This window comes from Corvus hawaiiensis, unplaced genomic scaffold, assembly GCF_020740725.1.
Source record: "Corvus hawaiiensis isolate bCorHaw1 unplaced genomic scaffold, bCorHaw1.pri.cur scaffold_263_ctg1, whole genome shotgun sequence".
In the NCBI taxonomy this organism is placed as follows: Eukaryota; Metazoa; Chordata; class Aves; order Passeriformes; family Corvidae; genus Corvus; species Corvus hawaiiensis.
The window spans coordinates 14,248-33,990 of NW_025963327.1; the positions used below are offsets into that span (position 1 = coordinate 14,248).

General features: G+C 61.2%; 1 protein-coding gene and 1 long non-coding RNA gene across 3 annotated transcripts; one reads left to right on the plus strand and one right to left on the minus strand.

Moving 5' to 3' along the window:
- The first annotated feature begins 458 nt into the window (after nt 1–458).
- On the plus strand, nt 459–14,412 carry LOC125320886 (class II histocompatibility antigen, B-L beta chain-like). Of its 2 annotated transcripts, XM_048293305.1 has the most exons (10): nt 459–548; nt 1,670–1,899; nt 5,488–5,717; nt 9,306–9,535; nt 11,575–11,667; nt 11,732–11,924; nt 12,414–12,683; nt 13,281–13,562; nt 14,165–14,271; nt 14,373–14,412. In XM_048293305.1, exons 2-10 carry the CDS (start codon nt 1,739–1,741, stop codon nt 14,379–14,381), a joined length of 1,575 nt encoding a protein of 524 aa, XP_048149262.1. In that variant the 5' UTR covers nt 459–548; nt 1,670–1,738; the 3' UTR covers nt 14,382–14,412. The 2 variants fall into 2 exon arrangements, with proteins under 2 accessions (XP_048149262.1, XP_048149263.1); XM_048293306.1 differs by lacking the exons at nt 459–548; nt 1,670–1,899; nt 11,575–11,667; nt 11,732–11,924 and adding an exon at nt 4,187–4,272.
- On the minus strand, nt 12,560–13,281 carry LOC125320888. Its single transcript, XR_007201337.1, has 2 exons — nt 13,066–13,281; nt 12,560–12,981 (listed from the first exon to the last, which is right to left on the minus strand). It is a non-coding gene; the product is annotated as an uncharacterized LOC125320888 (long non-coding RNA).
- Nucleotides 14,413–19,743: the final 5,331 nt, after the last annotated feature.

Consider the following 19,743-nt stretch of genomic DNA (forward strand, 5'->3'; position numbering starts at 1 on the left):
CGGGGATGGATCGGGAATGGGGACCCCCGTGTGTTCCCCCCGTGTCACCCCGCTCTGGGGGGGCCTTGGGAGGCAGCTGAACCCCACCCCGGCACCCAGCGAAGCCCAAAAGGCGCCGGGACCCCCCTGAGCCGCCAGGGGAATTTGGGGAGGGGGCGCGTGGGGGGCGCCCAGAGCCCAGCGCTGCCCCAGCCCGGCCTGGCCCGGCTCCATCCCGGCTCCTCCCGCGGGGTGCGGCGGCGTCGGGAAAAGGGGGGGCCAAGGGCGGGCGCTGGGCCCGGGGGGAGCAGGAGAAGGGATGGAGGAGGAGCAGGAGGAGGAGGAGGGGTGAGGAAGGAGCGGGAGAAGGGCGGAGAGAAGAGGAGAAGCAGGCGGGATTAGGAAGGAGGAGGAGCGGGAGGAGCCGGGCTGGAGGCGGAGGCGGGGGAGGAGGAGCGGGAGGAAGAGGAGCGAGAGAGGAAGAGGAGGAGCAGGAAGAGGAAAAGCAGCAGGGGAAGCGCGGGGTCGGCGGCCGCTGTGTCCGCCGCGGCGCCGGGAGCATCCCGCAGGTGAGCGGGGAGGGGGAGCTCGGCCCAAATCCCTCGGGGGTTGCCCCAAAGCTTGGGGTCGCCGTCGTTTTCAGGCTCGGGCAGGAAGGGGCGGGTGAGCAGCAGGGCCTCGGGGTAGGGCACGTCCGGGGCGGCTCTGGGGGTGCGCCCCCGCTCTCGGGGGGCTTCTGGCTCAGCAGCAGCAGCAGCGTCGTGAGGGTGCGGCCGGAGCCCTCGGAGGTGAGCTGGGCGCGCCCCCGGGTCGGGGGGTTTAGGGGAGGGGGTTTGGGGGAGGCTTGGGAGGTTGTGGGGGTGTTTCTGTGGGGGTTGAGGGGTTTTGGGGGTGATTTTTAGGTGTAACTGGGTTCCTTTTGGTGGTGACTTAAAGGGGGTGTGGGGGTTAGTGGCGATTTTAGTGGTTGGAGGAGGGGTTATGGGGCTTTTAGCGAGGTTTTTGGTGTCTGACAATGTGGCAGCGCCCGTAGATTGGAATTGATCCCTTTCTGGGAGGTGTTTTTTTGTTAGGTCACTATTTGGCAGGCCTGTTTGCCTTGTTTGGGTCCATTTCTGGCATCCCTTTTGGGGTTCTTATTTGGCATCCGCATTGCCTTTAATAGCTCTCTTTCTGGCAGCCCCTTTTAATCCCTATTTGGCAGTCACCATTGACTTGAACGCATCCCTTTCTGGCAAGCCCCTGAAGTCAGTGTTCTGCAGCCTCATTGACTTTAAGGGATCCCTTTCTGGCTTTGTCTCCTTATTTGGCACCCCACTGATTGTAACGGGTCCTTTTTTGGGGTTGGGGTGCCTGAAGGAGCAGCCCCAGTGTGCTGGGGTGTTTGCGGGTGTTTGGGGCGGTTTGTGGTACGTGCAGGACCAGCCCCAGCGCGTTGTGGTGTCTCGGGGTGCAGAGCACCTTTTTCCCCTCAGGTTTCCCGCCCTTTTTCCCCTCAGGTTTCCCGCCCTTTTTCCCCTCACGTTTCCCGCCCTTTTTTCCCCTCACGTTTCCCGCCCTTTTTTCCCCTCACGTTTCCCGCCCTTTTTCCCCTCACATTTCCAACTCCAGTCTCTCCATTTTCCCCAATGTTTTTCCCCTCACATTCCCACTCTTTCTCAACCATATTTCCCCTGTTTTTCTTGTCTAGTTTCCCGCCCTTTTTCCCTCCCGTTTTCGCCTCTTTCCCACCCCACTGGGACATGGAGGACACGGCACCATGGCCCCGAACGCTGCCCCACAGTCCCCCCGGCCCCGCCCCGGGCAGGAGGTCACGGAAGCTGTTCCCGTCGTGTTGCCGATGCAGTGGAAGCCGACGGTTCGTGCCGGCACGTTCACCCCCATGGCGAAGGTCTCGGTGGCGAACAGCACCTGGGGCAGGTATGGGGCAGGTTTGGGGCAGTCTGGGTGCGGATTGGGGCTGGTTTTTGGGGCAGCTTTTGGGTCAGTTTAGAGCAGTTTTGGGTGAGGTTTGGGGCAGGCTTTTGGGGCAGGTTTAGGTGAGGTTTGGGGACGGTTTTGGGGGGCAGGTTTAGGTAAGGTTTGGGGCTGTTTTTTGGGGCAGGTTTGGGGCCAGTTTAGAGCAGTTTTGGGTGAGGTTTCAGGCAGTTTTTGGGGCAGGTTCAGGTGAGGTTTGGGGCACGTTTTTGGGGCAGGTGTAGGTAAGGTTTGGGGCAGGTTTTTGGGGCAGGTTTGGGTGAGCTTTGGGGCAGGTTTTTGGGACAGGTTTAGGGGAGGTTTGGGGCAGGTTTAGGTGAGGTTTGGGGCAGGTTTAGGTGAGGTTTGGGGCCGGTTTTTGGGGTAGGTTTGGGTGAGGTTTGGGGCCGGTTTTTGGGGCAGGTTTGGGTGAGCTTTGGGGCAGGTTTTTGGGACAGGTTTAGGGGAGGTTTGGGGCAGGTTTAGGTGAGGTTTGGGGCAGGTTTAGGTGAGGTTTGGGGCCGGTTTTTGGGGCAGGTTTGGGTGAGGTTTGGGGCCGGTTTTTGGGGCAGGTTTGGGTGAGCTTTGGGGCAGGTTTTTGGGACAGGTTTAGGGGAGGTTTGGGGCAGGTTTAGGGGAGGTTTGGGGCAGGTTTTTGGGGCAGGTTTAGGTGAGGTTTGGGGCAGGTTTTTGGGGCAGGTTTAGGTGAGGTTTGGGGCCGGTTTTTGGGGCAGGTTTGGGTGAGCTTTGGGGCAGGTTTTTGGGACAGGTTTAGGGGAGGTTTGGGGCAGGTTTAGGTGAGGTTTGGGGCCGGTTTTTGGAGTAGGTTTGGGTGAGGTTTGGGGCCGGTTTTTGGGGCAGGTTTGGGTGAGCTTTGGGGCAGGTTTTTGGGACAGGTTTAGGGGAGGTTTGGGGCAGGTTTAGGTGAGGTTTGGGGCAGGTTTAGGTGAGGTTTGGGGCCGGTTTTTGGGGCAGGTTTGGGTGAGGTTTGGGGCCGGTTTTTGGGGCAGGTTTGGGTGAGCTTTGGGGCAGGTTTTTGGGACAGGTTTAGGGGAGGTTTGGGGCAGGTTTAGGGGAGGTTTGGGGCAGGTTTTTGGGGCAGGTTTAGGTGAGGTTTGGGGCAGGTTTTTGGGGCAGGTTTAGGTGAGGTTTGGGGCAGGTTTTTGGGCAGGTTTAGGTGAGGTTTGGGGCCGGTTTTTGGGGCAGGTTTGGGTCTCACCCCTGCATGCTGAAGGCCCCGCCCGGGCCCAGCAGCTGGAACAGCCGGTGCCGCGTGCGGGCGCTGTTCCCGGAGAACAGGAAATGCTCCAGCGGCACCGGGCGCTGCGGGGTGCTCAGCACCCGCACTCAGCGCCGCTTCGTGCGCCTGGAAGGCAGCAAAATCCCGTGGGATTGGGAAAACACGGGATGGGAGCAGTGAAAGGGATCCCCCCATCCCCCGTGTCCGCAGTGCCACCGTCACCCCCCAGCCCAGAGCCCCCCCAGCCACCTCAGGGCCACGCGGGGAGCCCCAGCACCCCCAGATGCCCACGGCCCCTCAGGGGTGCCCAGCGCCCCCAGAGCTGGGTGGGGGGAAGGTGGTGGAGAGATTTCTTTGCCTTCTCCTTGTGCTGCTGGGATTTGGTTGGGAGTAAATTCCCTCCGTGTGCCCAGGCTGGGTCTGGTGTGCCCGTGCCAGTTGAAAGGGTTCAACTCATTGTACCTGTGCGAGTATAAGATACAGGGTAAAAGTTAGCAAATATTGGCCACAAGATTAAGGCATAGAATGTAACTTGGCAAGAAACGGGGAACAAACGTCACAGAAATGATGAACAAAGCTTGCTGAGAGCAGTCGAGAAACTGCTGAAGCAGCCAAGGAGAGCCTGTGCATGCCTAGGGGAGAAAGGTGCAAAGAGAAAGTGCAAAGGGAGGAAGATTGTGGCAGCTGGCGGGTGATGGGGGTCGGAGGAATTTTTATTACCTGTTCTGGTTCTTATCTGTTCCCAATAAAGCTTCCCAGTTCGGCCCGGTGCCGTTTCTTGGGGGGCGATGGGGAAGGACTTGGGGGTGGGGGCAGAAGCCGGGGATGGATCGGGAATGGGGACCCCCGTGTGTTCCCCCCGTGTCACCCCGCTCTGGGGGGGCCTTGGGAGGCAGCTGAACCCCACCCCGGCACCCAGCGAAGCCCAAAAGGCGCCGGGACCCCCCTGAGAAGAAGGAGCGGGAGGGAGAAGGGCCGGAGAGAAGAGGAGAAGCAGGCGGAATTAGGAAGAGGAGGAGCAGGAAGAGGAAAAGCAGCAGGGGAAGCGCGGGGTCGGCGGCCGCTGTGTCCGCCGCGGCGCCGGGAGCATCCCGCAGGTGAGCGGGGAGGGGGAGCTCGGCCCAAATCCCTCGGGGGTTGCCCCAAAGCTTGGGGTCGCCGTCGTTTTCAGGCTCGGGCAGGAAGGGGCGGGTGAGCAGCAGGGCCTCGGGGTAGGGCACGTCCGGGGCGGCTCTGGGGGTGCGCCCCCGCTCTCGGGGGGCTTCTGGCTCAGCAGCAGCAGCAGCGTCGTGAGGGTGCGGCCGGAGCCCTCGGAGGTGAGCTGGGCGCGCCCCCGGGTCGGGGGTTTAGGGGAGGGTGTTTGGGGGAGGCTTGGGAGGTTGTGGGGGTGTTTCTGTGGGGATTGAGGGGTTTTTGGGGGGTGATTTTTAGGTGTAACTGGGTTCCTTTTGGTGGTGACTTAAAGGGGGTGTGGGGGTTAGTGGCGATTTTAGTGGTTGGAGGAGGGGTTATGGGGCTTTTAGCGAGGTTTTTGGTGTCTGACAATGTGGCAGCGCCCGTAGATTGGAATTGATCCCTTTCTGGGAGGTGTTTTTTTGTTAGGTCACTATTTGGCAGGCCTGTTTGCCTTGTTTGGGTCCATTTCTGGCATCCCTTTTGGGGTTCTTATTTGGCATCCGCATTGCCTTTAATAGCTCTCTTTCTGGCAGCCCCTTTTAATCCCTATTTGGCAGTCACCATTGACTTGAACGCATCCCTTTCTGGCAAGCCCCTGAAGTCAGTGTTCTGCAGCCTCATTGACTTTAAGGGATCCCTTTCTGGCTTTGTCTCCTTATTTGGCACCCCACTGATTGTAACGGGTCCTTTTTTGGGGTTGGGGTGCCTGAAGGAGCAGCCCCAGTGTGCTGGGGTGTTTGCGGGTGTTTGGGGAGGTTTGTGGTACGTGCAGGACCAGCCCCAGCGCGTTGTGGTGTCTCGGGGTGCAGAGCACCTTTTTCCCCTCAGGTTTCCCGCCCTTTTTCCCCTCAGGTTTCCCGCCCTTTTTCCCCTCACGTTTCCCACCCTTTTCCCCTCACGTTTCCCGCCCTTTTTCCCCTCACGTTTCCCGCCCTTTTTCCCCTCACGTTTCCCGCCCTTTTTCCTCTCACATTTCCCGCCCTTTTCCCCTCACGTTTCCCGCCCTTTTTTCCCCTCACGTTTCCCGCCCTTTTTCCCCTCACATTTCCAACTCCAGTCTCTCCATTTTCCCCAATGTTTTTCCCCTCACATTCCCACTCTTTCTCAACCATATTTCCCCTGTTTTTCTTGTCTAGTTTCCCGCCCTTTTTCCCTCCCGTTTTCGCCTCTTTCCCACCCCACTGGGACATGGAGGACACGGCACCATGGCCCCGAACGCTGCCCCACAGTCCCCCCGGCCCCGCCCCGGGCAGGAGGTCACGGAAGCTGTTCCCGTCGTGTTGCCGATGCAGTGGAAGCCGACGGTTCGTGCCGGCACGTTCACCCCCATGGCGAAGGTCTCGGTGGCGAACAGCACCTGGGGCAGGTATGGGGCAGGTTTGGGGCAGTCTGGGTGCGGTTTGGGGCTGGTTTTTGGGGCAGCTTTTGGGTCAGTTTAGAGCAGTTTTGGGTGAGGTTTGGGGCAGGCTTTTGGGGCAGGTTTAGGTGAGGTTTGGGGACGGTTTTGGGGGGCAGGTTTAGGTAAGGTTTGGGGCTGTTTTTTGGGGCAGGTTTGGGGCCAGTTTAGAGCAGTTTTGGGTGAGGTTTCAGGCAGTTTTTGGGGCAGGTTCAGGTGAGGTTTGGGGCACGTTTTTGGGGCAGGTGTAGGTAAGGTTTGGGGCAGGTTTTTGGGGCAGGTTTAGGTGAGCTTTGGGGCAGGTTTTTGGGGCAGGTTTGGGTGAGCTTTGGGGCAGGTTTTTGGGACAGGTTTAGGGGAGGTTTGGGGCAGGTTTAGGTGAGGTTTGGGGCAGGTTTAGGTGAGGTTTGGGGCCGGTTTTTGGGGTAGGTTTGGGTGAGGTTTGGGGCCGGTTTTTGGGGCAGGTTTGGGTGAGCTTTGGGGCAGGTTTTTGGGACAGGTTTAGGGGAGGTTTGGGGCAGGTTTAGGTGAGGTTTGGGGCAGGTTTAGGTGAGGTTTGGGGCCGGTTTTTGGGGCAGGTTTGGGTGAGGTTTGGGGCCGGTTTTTGGGGCAGGTTTGGGTGAGCTTTGGGGCAGGTTTTTGGGACAGGTTTAGGGGAGGTTTGGGGCAGGTTTAGGGGAGGTTTGGGGCAGGTTTTTGGGGCAGGTTTAGGTGAGGTTTGGGGCAGGTTTTTGGGGCAGGTTTAGGTGAGGTTTGGGGCCGGTTTTTGGGGCAGGTTTGGGTGAGCTTTGGGGCAGGTTTTTGGGACAGGTTTAGGGGAGGTTTGGGGCAGGTTTAGGTGAGGTTTGGGGCCGGTTTTTGGAGTAGGTTTGGGTGAGGTTTGGGGCCGGTTTTTGGGGCAGGTTTGGGTGAGCTTTGGGGCAGGTTTTTGGGACAGGTTTAGGGGAGGTTTGGGGCAGGTTTAGGTGAGGTTTGGGGCAGGTTTAGGTGAGGTTTGGGGCCGGTTTTTGGGGCAGGTTTGGGTGAGGTTTGGGGCCGGTTTTTGGGGCAGGTTTGGGTGAGCTTTGGGGCAGGTTTTTGGGACAGGTTTAGGGGAGGTTTGGGGCAGGTTTAGGGGAGGTTTGGGGCAGGTTTTTGGGGCAGGTTTAGGTGAGGTTTGGGGCAGGTTTTTGGGCAGGTTTAGGTGAGGTTTGGGGCCGGTTTTTGGGGCAGGTTTGGGTCTCACCCCTGCATGCTGAAGGCCCCGCCCGGGCCCAGCAGCTGGAACAGCCGGTGCCGCGTGCGGGCGCTGTTCCCGGAGAACAGGAAATGCTCCAGCGGCACCGGGCGCTGCGGGGTGCTCAGCACCCGCACTCAGCGCCGCTTCGTGCGCCTGGAAGGCAGCAAAATCCCGTGGGATTGGGAAAACACGGGATGGGAGCAGTGAAAGGGATCCCCCCATCCCCCGTGTCCGCAGTGCCACCGTCACCCCCCAGCCCAGAGCCCCCCCAGCCACCTCAGGGCCACGCGGGGAGCCCCAGCACCCCCAGATGCCCACGGCCCCTCAGGGGTGCCCAGCGCCCCCAGAGCTGGGTGGGGGGAAGGTGGTGGAGAGATTTCTTTGCCTTCTCCTTGTGCTGCTGGGATTTGGTTGGGAGTAAATTCCCTCCGTGTGCCCAGGCTGGGTCTGGTGTGCCCGTGCCAGTTGAAAGGGTTCAACTCATTGTACCTGTGCGAGTATAAGATACAGGGTAAAAGTTAGCAAATATTGGCCACAAGATTAAGGCATAGAATGTAACTTGGCAAGAAACGGGGAACAAACGTCACAGAAATGATGAACAAAGCTTGCTGAGAGCAGTCGAGAAACTGCTGAAGCAGCCAAGGAGAGCCTGTGCATGCCTAGGGGAGAAAGGTGCAAAGAGAAAGTGCAAAGGGAGGAAGATTGTGGCAGCTGGCGGGTGATGGGGGTCGGAGGAATTTTTATTACCTGTTCTGGTTCTTATCTGTTCCCAATAAAGCTTCCCAGTTCGGCCCGGTGCCGTTTCTTGGGGGGCGATGGGGAAGGACTTGGGGGTGGGGGCAGAAGCCGGGGATGGATCGGGAATGGGGACCCCCGTGTGTTCCCCCCGTGTCACCCCGCTCTGGGGGGGCCTTGGGAGGCAGCTGAACCCCACCCCGGCACCCAGCGAAGCCCAAAAGGCGCCGGGACCCCCCTGAGAAGAAGGAGCGGGAGGGAGAAGGGCCGGAGAGAAGAGGAGAAGCAGGCGGAATTAGGAAGAGGAGGAGCAGGAAGAGGAAAAGCAGCAGGGGAAGCGCGGGGTCGGCGGCCGCTGTGTCCGCCGCGGCGCCGGGAGCATCCCGCAGGTGAGCGGGGAGGGGGAGCTCGGCCCAAATCCCTCGGGGGTTGCCCCAAAGCTTGGGGTCGCCGTCGTTTTCAGGCTCGGGCAGGAAGGGGCGGGTGAGCAGCAGGGCCTCGGGGTAGGGCACGTCCGGGGCGGCTCTGGGGGTGCGCCCCCGCTCTCGGGGGGCTTCTGGCTCAGCAGCAGCAGCAGCGTCGTGAGGGTGCGGCCGGAGCCCTCGGAGGTGAGCTGGGCGCGCCCCCGGGTCGGGGGTTTAGGGGAGGGTGTTTGGGGGAGGCTTGGGAGGTTGTGGGGGTGTTTCTGTGGGGATTGAGGGGTTTTTGGGGGGTGATTTTTAGGTGTAACTGGGTTCCTTTTGGTGGTGACTTAAAGGGGGTGTGGGGGTTAGTGGCGATTTTAGTGGTTGGAGGAGGGGTTATGGGGCTTTTAGCGAGGTTTTTGGTGTCTGACAATGTGGCAGCGCCCGTAGATTGGAATTGATCCCTTTCTGGGAGGTGTTTTTTTGTTAGGTCACTATTTGGCAGGCCTGTTTGCCTTGTTTGGGTCCATTTCTGGCATCCCTTTTGGGGTTCTTATTTGGCATCCGCATTGCCTTTAATAGCTCTCTTTCTGGCAGCCCCTTTTAATCCCTATTTGGCAGTCACCATTGACTTGAACGCATCCCTTTCTGGCAAGCCCCTGAAGTCAGTGTTCTGCAGCCTCATTGACTTTAAGGGATCCCTTTCTGGCTTTGTCTCCTTATTTGGCACCCCACTGATTGTAACGGGTCCTTTTTTGGGGTTGGGGTGCCTGAAGGAGCAGCCCCAGTGTGCTGGGGTGTTTGCGGGTGTTTGGGGAGGTTTGTGGTACGTGCAGGACCAGCCCCAGCGCGTTGTGGTGTCTCGGGGTGCAGAGCACCTTTTTCCCCTCAGGTTTCCCGCCCTTTTTCCCCTCAGGTTTCCCGCCCTTTTTCCCCTCACGTTTCCCACCCTTTTCCCCTCACGTTTCCCGCCCTTTTTCCCCTCACGTTTCCCGCCCTTTTTCCCCTCACGTTTCCCGCCCTTTTTCCTCTCACATTTCCCGCCCTTTTCCCCTCACGTTTCCCGCCCTTTTTTCCCCTCACGTTTCCCGCCCTTTTTCCCCTCACATTTCCAACTCCAGTCTCTCCATTTTCCCCAATGTTTTTCCCCTCACATTCCCACTCTTTCTCAACCATATTTCCCCTGTTTTTCTTGTCTAGTTTCCCGCCCTTTTTCCCTCCCGTTTTCGCCTCTTTCCCACCCCACTGGCACATGGAGGACACGGCACCATGGCCCCGAACGCTGCCCCACAGTCCCCCCGGCCCCGCCCCGGGCAGGAGGTCACGGAAGCTGTTCCCGTCGTGTTGCCGATGCAGTGGAAGCCGACGGTTCGTGCCGGCACGTTCACCCCCATGGCGAAGGTCTCGGTGGCGAACAGCACCTGGGGCAGGTATGGGGCAGGTTTGGGGCAGTCTGGGTGCGGTTTGGGGCTGGTTTTTGGGGCAGCTTTTGGGTCAGTTTAGAGCAGTTTTGGGTGAGGTTTGGGGCAGGCTTTTGGGGCAGGTTTAGGTGAGGTTTGGGGACGGTTTTGGGGGGCAGGTTTAGGTAAGGTTTGGGGCAGGTTTTTAGGGCTGTTTTTTGGGGCAGGTTTGGGGCCAGTTTAGAGCAGTTTTGGGTGAGGTTTCGGGCAGTTTTTGGGGCAGGTTCAGGTGAGGTTTGGGGCAGGTTCAGGTGTGGTTTGGGGCACGTTTTTGGGGCAGGTGTAGGTAAGGTTTGGGGCAGGTTTTTGGGGCAGGTTTGGGTGAGGTTTGGGGCCGGTTTTTGGGGCAGGTTTGGGTGAGCTTTGGGGCAGGTTTTTGGGACAGGTTTAGGGGAGGTTTGGAGCAGGTTTAGGTGAGGTTTGGGGCAGGTTTAGGTGAGGTTTGGGGCCGGTTTTTGGGGTAGGTTTGGGTGAGGTTTGGGGCCGGTTTTTGGGGCAGGTTTGGGTGAGCTTTGGGCTGGTTTTTGGGGCAGGTTTAGGGGAGGTTTGGGGCAGGTTTAGGGGAGGTTTGGGGTCGGTTTTTTGGGCAGGTGTAGGTAAGGTTTGGGGCCGGTTTTTGGGGCAGGTTTGGGTGAGGTTTGGGGCCGGTTTTTGGGGCAGGTTTAGGTGAGGTTTGGGGCCGGTTTTAGGGGCACGTTTGGGTGAGCTTTGGGGCAGGTTTTTGGGACAGGTTTAGGGGAGGTTTGGGGCAGGTTTAGGTGAGGTTTGGGGCAGGTTTTTGGGCAGGTTTAGGTGAGGTTTGGGGCCGGTTTTTGGGGCAGGTTTGGGTCTCACCCCTGCGTGCTGAAGGCCCCGCCCGGGCCCAGCAGCTGGAACAGCCGGTGCCGCGTGCGGGCGCTGTTCCCGGAGAACAGGAAATGCTCCAGCGGCACCGGGCGCTGCGGGGTGCTCAGCACCCGCACTCAGCGCCGCTTCGTGCGCCTGGAAGGCAGCAAAATGCCGTGGGATTGGGAAAACACGGGATGGGAGCAGTGAAAGGGATCCCCCCATCCCCCGTGTCCGCAGTGCCACCGTCACCCCCCCAGCCCAGAGCCCCCCCAGCCACCTCAGGGCCACGCGGGGAGCCCCAGCACCCCCAGATGCCCACGGCCCCTCAGGGGTGCCCAGCGCCCCCAGAGCTGGGTGGGGGGAAGGTGGTGGAGAGATTTCTTTGCCTTCTCCTTGTGCTGCTGGGATTTGGTTGGGAATAAATTCCCTCCGTGTGCTGCACCTGAGCCCCTGGAGATGTGGGGCCGGGCAGCTCCAGGAGGTGAAAGTGCTGGAAAAGGGGATTTTGGGCACTGCCAGCACTGAGAATCCCAGGAGCCAGGGTAGTTGGGGAACAGACAGAGCCCAAAAACTCTGTGTACAGGGGGATTGGGCACTCCCCGCGCCTGAAAATCCTTGGAACAGGGGGGTTGAGGAAAACCCAGAGCCCTAAAATGATGGGAAAAGAGGAGTTGGGGTTCTCCCAATCTCAAAAATCGCAGAGAAGTGGGGAAAACCCTGAAAAAAGAGGAAGTTGGGACAACGCCCTTCACCCAAAAAATGCCCCAAAAGAGGTTTGGACCCTCTTTATCCTCCCGATCCTTCCATTCCCAAGGGTCCGGGGCACCCCAAATCCCAACCCCGCGGCTCCAGGACCCCCCAAAGGCCTCCTCGGACCCCCCAAAGGCCGGGCAGGCTCAGGGCCAGCAGCAGCAGCAGCAGCCAGGGGACGCTCCGCGCTCCGTCCATGGCGCCTCGGGATGCCGGGAGCCCGGGAAGGGTCGGTGCTGCTCCCAGTAAAGCGGCGGCGAAGTGGGGGGGACTGGGAGTGGGGGCGCAGCACCCCGAAAAGCGCTCAGCCAATGGGAGCGCGGCGTTGTTGTGTCGTCATCGGTTGCCGGGCAGAGCCTTGGGAAAAAGAGTCCCCTAAAAAAATTGCAGCCAATCAGAGCGCGCGTGGGCGGTGACTCATCGGTTGCCAGGTAGAGCCTCTGGAAAACGGGCCCCAATCGGGCTCGGCCAATCAGAGCGCGTCCAAAACACCTCCAGCCAATCACTGTGTTCCCAAAACCACACCCGACCAATCAGAGCGTATCCCAAAACCACGCCCGGTTAATCAGGGTGTATCCCAAAACCACGCCCGACCAATCAGAGGTGGCGTCTGTGATGACCCCGCACTGGTCCGGACTGGAGCTCCCAGTGCAGCGCGGCTGCTTTGGGGCTGGCGGCACCTGCCCGGCGCTGGCCATGGGGCGAGTGGCGGCAGCTGGGGCCGTACTGGTGGCACTGGTGGTGCTGGGAGCCCCCCCGGCTGCGGGCGAGAAGCTCTCGAGTGAGCGGGGCTGGGGCAGGACGCGGTGGGAAAGGGGGAAAAGAGGGAACAAAAGGGGTTTGGGAGCCCTAAATGGAGGGGGAGGGGGAGGGGGAGGGGACCCCCGAAAGGAAGAGCGGGAGGGGCTGAGGATTGGGGGAAGGTGAGGAAGGGGTGGGAGAGGGGGGAAAGTGGGGAAAAGGGGAGGGTGGGACCCCGAAGCGGAGCGGGAGGGGGGAGGGGATTGGGGGATTAGCGGGCAAAGGGTGGGAAATGGGGCAAAGGGGGAACGGGAGCCGCAGAGTGATCTGGGGAGCGGGCGGAGGTGGGAGGGGAGGGGCCGGGAAAGGGGAAATGGGGAGGAGGGCGGGAAGGAGGCAGCGGTGCCGCGGGCAGGAGGGGCCCACGGCGGCCGTGGGGCACAGGGGGTGCGGGGCGGGGATCCGGGGGGGCCCCCGGAGCTCGGGGGGTGCTGGGGGGGCACCCCTGACCCGTGTCCCGCACACACAGCGGTGCTCCAGGAGATGTTTAAGGCCGAGTGTCACTTCATTAACGGCACAGAGAAGGTGAGGTACATGCAAAGGCTGTTCTACAACCGGCAGCAGGACGTGATGTACGACAGCGATGTGGGGCACTACGTGGGGTTCACCCCGTACGGGGAGAAGGTTGCCAGGGCCTGGAACAGCAACCCGGAATGGATGGAGGAGAGACGGACTGCAGTGGACTGGTACTGCCGGCACAACTACGAGGTGTCCACCCCGTTCAGCGTGGAGCGCAGAGGTGAGCGTGGGGCAGAGCGTGGGGCAGAGCGAGTCCCCTCGGGCCCGGCCCCGGGAATGACCCTGGAGCCCCTCAAAACCTCCCCGGGAATCACCGCAGAGCCCTGAGCCCTCCTTGGGCCCATCCCCGGGGCCTCTTGTACATCCCAGTTCCTCCCAGTCCATCCCAGTACCATCTCAGTCCTTCCCAGTTCCATCCTAGCCCCCCCCAGTACCATCCCAGTCCCTGCCGGTGACATCCCAGTCCTTCCTACTGTCAACACAGTCCCTCCCAGGAACATCTCAGTCCCTCCCAGTTCCTCCCAGTCCATCTCAGTATCAACACAGTTCCTCTCAGTAACATCCCAGTCCTTCCCAGTGTCAATGCAGTCCCTCCCAGTAACATCCCAGCGCCATCCCAATCCCTCCCGGTAGCATCCCAGTCCCTCCCAGTTCCATCCTAGCCCCTTCCAGTGCCATCCCAGTCCCTCCCAGTGCCATCCCAGTCCCTCCCAGTGCCTTCCTAGCCCCTCCCAGTCCCTCTCAATGCCACACCAGCCCTTCCCCGTCTCCCCCAGTGCCCCCCAGCTGATCCCAGTGCATCCCCGCTCTCTCCCAGTGCCCCCCAGCGTGTCCATCTCGCTGGTGCCCTCGAGCTCCCAGCCCAGCCCCGGCCGCCTGCTCTGCTCCGTGATGGATTTCTACCCTGCCGAGATCCAGGTGAGGTGGTTCCAGGGCCAGCAGGAGCTCTCGGGCCACGTGGTGGCCACCGACATCGTCCCCAACGGGGACTGGACCTACCAGCTGCTGGTGCTGCTGGAAATTCCCCCCCAGCGCGGGCTCAGCTACACCTGCCAGGTGGAGCACGTCAGCCTGGAGCAGCCCCTGAGCCTGCACTGGGGTACGGCCCGGCCCCACAGCGCCGGGGGGAGCGGGGGAGGCACTGGGAGAGCTGGGAGGGGGATTGGGCTGTGCTGGGAGTAACTGGGAGGGAGCGTGAGAGAGCCTGGTTTAAACTGGGAGAGGGGCTCGGGGGTCTGGAGGGGCTGGGAAGGGGTTTGAAGGATGTTGGGGAGGGTGGGATGGGGTTTTGGGGGTGCTGGTGGGCGCTGGGAGGGAGTTTGGGGGTGCTGGGAGTAAGCGGGAGGGATTGGAGTGAGCCTGGAGGGGCTGGAAGGAGATCGGGGCTGGGAAAGCAAGGCTTGGGATGAGGTTGGTTGTGCTGGGAAGAGCCTGGGAGGGCTCTTGGGGAGTCGTGGTGGGGCTGGGAAGGGACTGGGAGAGGTCTGGGGGTCGTGGGGCGGCGGGGGGCAAGTGGGAGGGGGCTGTGGGATGCTGAGAGGGACGGGAGGGGCTTTGGTGGGTGCTGGGGAGGCTGGGAAGGGGTTGGGAGGAGGTTTCAGGGGGTGCTGGGTGGGCTGGGGGCGAGTGGGAGGGTGCTGGGAGGGTCTCGGGGTGTCTGTGAGAGGATTTGGGGGGTGCTGAGCCCTGCGGACCCCCCAGAGATGCCGCCGGACGCCGCCCGCAGCAAGATGCTGACGGGGATCGGGGGCTTCGTGTTGGGCTTCGTCTTCCTGGCGCTGGGGCTCGGCTTCTACCTGCGCAAGAAGGTGAGGGGGGGTCCCGGGGGTGGCGTCCCCCCTGCCCCGGAGCTGTGTGAGCTCCCCCCGGGGCCCCCAGCCCGGTGTCACCCCCTTTGCTCTGCCCACAGAGCTCCTGAGCCGCCGGCGGCCGCAGCCCCTCCCCGTGGCCTCGGGCCCGGCCGGGACCCCCCGCTCCGTCCCCGCGCTGATTTTGGGGGGGTCGTGTGTCCCCCCCAGCCCCGCTGGCACTCTGCCCCCGCCCGGCTGCTCCCAGTGTTCCCAATAAAGCTTCCCAGTTCGGCCCGGTGCCGTTTCTTGGGGGGCGGTGGGGAGGGACTTGGGGGTGGGGGCAGAAGCCGGGGATGGATCGGGAATGGGGACCCCCGTGTGTCCCCCCCGTGTCACCCCGCTCTGGGGGGGCCTTGGGAGGCAGCTGAACCCCACCCCGGCACCCAGCGAAGCCCAAAAGGCGCCGGGACCCCCCTGAGCCGCCAGGGGAATTTGGGGAGGGGGCGCGTGGGGGGCGCCCAGAGCCCAGCGCTGCCCCAGCCCGGCCTGGCCCGGCTCCATCCCGGCTCCTCCCGCGGGGTGCGGCGGCGTCGGGAAAAGGGGGGGCCAAGGGCGGGCGCTGGGCCCGGGGGGAGCAGGAGAAGGGATGGAGGAGGAGCAGGAGGAGGAGGAGGGGTGAGGAAGGAGCGGGAGAAGGGCGGAGAGAAGAGGAGAAGCAGGCGGGATTAGGAAGGAGGAGGAGCGGGAGGAGCCGGGCTGGAGGCGGAGGCGGGGGAGGAGGAGCGGGAGGAAGAGGAGCGAGAGAGGAAGAGGAGGAGCAGGAAGAGGAAAAGCAGCAGGGGAAGCGCGGGGTCGGCGGCCGCTGTGTCCGCCGCGGCGCCGGGAGCATCCCGCAGGTGAGCGGGGAGGGGGAGCTCGGCCCAAATCCCTCGGGGGTTGCCCCAAAGCTTGGGGTCGCCGTCGTTTTCAGGCTCGGGCAGGAAGGGGCGGGTGAGCAGCAGGGCCTCGGGGTAGGGCACGTCCGGGGCGGCTCTGGGGGTGCGCCCCCGCTCTCGGGGGGCTTCTGGCTCAGCAGCAGCAGCAGCGTCGTGAGGGTGCGGCCGGAGCCCTCGGAGGTGAGCTGGGCGCGCCCCCGGGTCGGGGGGTTTAGGGGAGGGTGTTTGGGGGAGGCTTGGGAGGTTGTGGGGGTGTTTCTGTGGGGATTGAGGGGTTTTTGGGGGGTGATTTTTAGGTGTAACTGGGTTCCTTTTGGTGGTGACTTAAAGGGGGTGTGGGGGGTTAGTGGCGATTTTAGTGGTTGGAGGAGGGGTTATGGGGCTTTTAGCGAGGTTTTTGGTGTCTGACAATGTGGCAGCGCCCGTAGATTGGAATTGATCCCTTTCTGGGAGGTGTTTTTTTTGTTAGGTCACTATTTGGCAGGCCTGTTTGCCTTGTTTGGGTCCATTTCTGGCATCCCTTTTGGGGTTCTTATTTGGCATCCGCATTGCCTTTAATAGCTCTCTTTCTGGCAGCCCCTTTTAATCCCTATTTGGCAGTCACCATTGACTTGAACGCATCCCTTTCTGGCAAGCCCCTGAAGTCAGTGTTCTGCAGCCTCATTGACTTAAGGGATCCCTTTCTGGCTTTGTCTCCTTATTTGGCACCCCACTGATTGTAACGGGTCCTTTTTTGGGGTTGGGGTGCCTGAAGGAGCAGCCCCAGTGTGCTGGGGTGTTTGCGGGTGTTTGGGGAGGTTTGTGGTACGTGCAGGACCAGCCCCAGCGCGTTGTGGTGTCTCGGGGTGCAGAGCACCTTTTTCCCCTCAGGTTTCCCGCCCTTTTTCCCCTCACGTTTCCCGCCCTTTTTCCCCTCACGTTTCCCACCCTTTTCCCCTCACGTTTCCCGCCCTTTTTCCCCTCAGGTTTCCCGCCCTTTTTCCCCTCAGGTTTCTCGCCCTTTTTCCCCTCACGTTTCCCGCCCTTTTTCCCCTCACGTTTCCCGCCCTTTTCCCCTCACGTTTCCCGCCCTTTTTTCCCCTCACGTTTCCCGCCCTTTTTCCCCTCACATTTCCAACTCCAGTCTCTCCATTTTCCCCAATGTTTTTCCCCTCACATTCCCACTCTTTCTCAACCATATTTCCCCTGTTTTTCTTGTCTAGTTTCCCGCCCTTTTTCCCTCCCGTTTTCGCCTCTTTCCCACCCCACTGGGACATGGAGGACACGGCACCATGGCCCCGAACGCTGCCCCACAGTCCCCCCGGCCCCGCCCCGGGCAGGAGGTCACGGAAGCTGTTCCCGTCGTGTTGCCGATGCAGTGGAAGCCGACGGTTCGTACCGGCACGTTCACCCCCATGGCGAAGGTCTCGGTGGCGAACAGCACCTGGGGCAGGTATGGGGCAGGTTTGGGGCAGTCTGGGTGCGGTTTGGGGCTGGTTTTTGGGGCAGCTTTTGGGTCAGTTTAGAGCAGTTTTGGGTGAGGTTTGGGGCAGGCTTTTGGGGCAGGTTTAGGTGAGGTTTGGGGACGGTTTTGGGGGGCAGGTTTAGGTAAGGTTTGGGGCTGGTTTTTGGGGCAGGTTTGGGGCCAATTTAGAGCAGTTTTGGGTGAGGTTTCAGGCAGTTTTTGGGGCAGTTTCAGGTGAGGTTTGGGGCACGTTTTTGGGGCAGGTGTAGGTAAGGTTTGGGGCAGGTTTTTGGGGCAGGTTTAGGTGAGCTTTGGGGCCGGTTTTTGGGGCAGGTTTGGGTGAGCTTTGGGGCAGGTTTTTGGGACAGGTTTAGGGGAGGTTTGGGGCAGGTTTAGGGGAGGTTTGGGGCAGGTTTAGGTGAGGTTTGGGGCAGGTTTAGGTGAGGTTTGGGGCCGGTTTTTGGGGTAGGTTTGGGTGAGGTTTGGGGCCGGTTTTTGGGGCAGGTTTGCGTGAGCTTTGGGGCAGGTTTTTGGGACAGGTTTAGGTGAGGTTTGGGGCAGGTTTAGGTGAGGTTTGGGGCAGGTTTAGGTGAGGTTTGGGGCCGGTTTTTGGGGCAGGTTTGGGTGAGGTTTGGGGCCGGTTTTTGGGGCAGGTTTGGGTGAGCTTTGGGGCAGGTTTTTGGGACAGGTTTAGGGGAGGTTTGAGGCAGGTTTAGGTGAGGTTTGGGGCAGGTTTAGGTGAGGTTTGGGGCTGGTTTTTGGGGCAGGTTTGGGTGAGGTTTGGGGCCGGTTTTTGGGGCAGGTTTGGGTGAGCTTTGGGGCAGGTTTTTGGGACAGGTTTAGGGGAGGTTTGGGGCAGGTTTAGGGGAGGTTTGGGGCAGGTTTTTGGGGCAGGTTTAGGTGAGGTTTGGGGCAGGTTTTTGGGGCAGGTTTAGGTGAGCTTTGGGGCCGGTTTTTGGGACAGGTTTAGGGGAGGTTTGGGGCAGGTTTAGGTGAGGTTTGGGGCAGGTTTAGGTGAGGTTTGGGGCCGGTTTAGGTGAGGTTTGGGGCCGGTTTTTGGGGTAGGTTTGGGTGAGGTTTGGGGCCGGTTTTTGGGGCAGGTTTGGGTGAGCTTTGGGGCAGGTTTTTGGGACAGGTTTAGGGGAGGTTTGGGGCAGGTTTAGGTGAGGTTTGGGGCAGGTTTAGGTGAGGTTTGGGGCCGGTTTTTGGGGCAGGTTTGGGTGAGGTTTGGGGCCGGTTTTTGGGGCAGGTTTGGGTGAGCTTTGGGGCAGGTTTTTGGGACAGGTTTAGGGGAGGTTTGGGGCAGGTTTAGGGGAGGTTTGGGGCAGGTTTTTGGGGCAGGTTTAGGTGAGGTTTGGGGCACGTTTTTGGGGCAGGTTTAGGTGAGGTTTGGGGCAGGTTTTTGGGCAGGTTTAGGTGAGGTTTGGGGCCGGTTTTTGGGGCAGGTTTGGGTGAGCTTTGGGGCAGGTTTTTGGGACAGGTTTAGGGGAGGTTTGGGGCAGGTTTAGGTGAGGTTTGGGGCAGGTTTAGGTGAGGTTTGGGGCAGGTTTTTGGGGCAGGTTTGGGTGAGGTTTGGGGCCGGTTTTTGGGGCAGGTTTGGGTGAGCTTTGGGGCAGGTTTTTGGGACAGGTTTAGGGGAGGTTTGGGGCAGGTTTAGGGGAGGTTTGGGGCAGTTTTTTGGGGCAGGTTTAGGTGAGGTTTGGGGCAGGTTTTTGGGCAGGTTTAGGTGAGGTTTGGGGCAGGTTTTTGGGCAGGTTTAGGTGAGGTTTGGGGCCGGTTTTTGGGTCAGGTTTGGGTCTCACCCCTGCATGCTGAAGGCCCCGCCCGGGCCCAGCAGCTGGAACAGCCGGTGCCGCGTGCGGGCGCTGTTCCCGGAGAACAGGAAATGCTCCAGCGGCACCGGGCGCTGCGGGGTGCTCAGCACCCGCACTCAGCGCCGCTTCGTGCGCCTGGAAGGCAGCAAAATGCCGTGGGATTGGGAAAACACGGGATGGGAGCAGTGAAAGGGTTCCCCCCATCCCCCGTGTCCGCAGTGCCACCGTCACCCCCCAGCCCAGAGCCCCCCCAGCCACCTCAGGGCCACGCGGGGAGCCCCAGCACCCCCAGATGCCCACGGCCCCTCAGGGGTGCCCAGCGCCCCCAGAGCTGGGTGGGGGGAAGGTGGTGGAGAGATTTCTTTGCCTTCTCCTTGTGCTGCTGGGATTTGGTTGGGAGTAAATTCCCTCCGTGTGCCCAGGCTGGGTCTGGTGTGCCCGTGCCAGTTGAAAGGGTTCAACTCATTGTACCTGTGCGAGTATAAGATACAGGGTAAAAGTTAGCAAATATTGGCCACAAGATTAAGGCACAGAATGTAACTTGGCAAGAAACGGGGAACAAACGTCACAGAAATGATGAACAAAGCTTGCTGAGAGCAGTCGAGAAACTGCTGAAGCAGCCAAGGAGAGCCTGTGCATGCCTAGGGGAGAAAGGTGCAAAGAGAAAGTGCAAAGGGAGGAAGATTGTGGCAGCTGGCGGGTGATGGGGGTCGGAGGAATTTTTATTACCTGTTCTGGTTCTTATCTGTTCCCAATAAAGCTTCCCAGTTCGGCCCGGTGCCGTTTCTTGGGGGGCGATGGGGAAGGACTTGGGGGTGGGGGCAGAAGCCGGGGATGGATCGGGAATGGGGACCCCCGTGTGTTCCCCCCGTGTCACCCTGCTCTGGGGGGGCCTTGGGAGGCAGCTGAACCCCACCCCGGCACCCAGCGAAGCCCAAAAGGCGCCGGGACCCCCCTGAGAAGAAGGAGCGGGAGAAGGGCCGGAGAGAAGAGGAGAAGCAGGCGGAATTAGGAAGAGGAGGAGCAGGAAGAGGAAAAGCAGCAGGGGAAGCGCGGGGTCGGCGGCCGCTGTGTCCGCCGCGGCGCCGGGAGCATCCCGCAGGTGAGCGGGGAGGGGGAGCTCGGCCCAAATCCCTCGGGGGTTGCCCCAAAGCTTGGGGTCGCCGTCGTTTTCAGGCTCGGGCAGGAAGGGGCGGGTGAGCAGCAGGGCCTCGGGGTAGGGCACGTCCGGGGCGGCTCTGGGGGTGCGCCCCCGCTCTCGGGGGGCTTCTGGCTCAGCAGCAGCAGCAGCGTCGTG

Bases quoted from the DNA above. Each gene is read 5' to 3' on its own strand.
- LOC125320886 (XM_048293305.1), top strand. From the start codon at position 1,739: ATGGCCCCGAACGCTGCCCCACAGTCCCCCCGGCCCCGCCCCGGGCAG. The intron at 9,536-11,574 runs GTATGGGGCAGG...ATCGGTTGCCAG, and splicing joins GCGAACAGCACCTGGGGCAG to GTAGAGCCTCTGGAAAACGG. The intron at 11,668-11,731 runs CCCGACCAATCA...CCCAAAACCACG, and splicing joins ACTGTGTTCCCAAAACCACA to CCCGACCAATCAGAGGTGGC.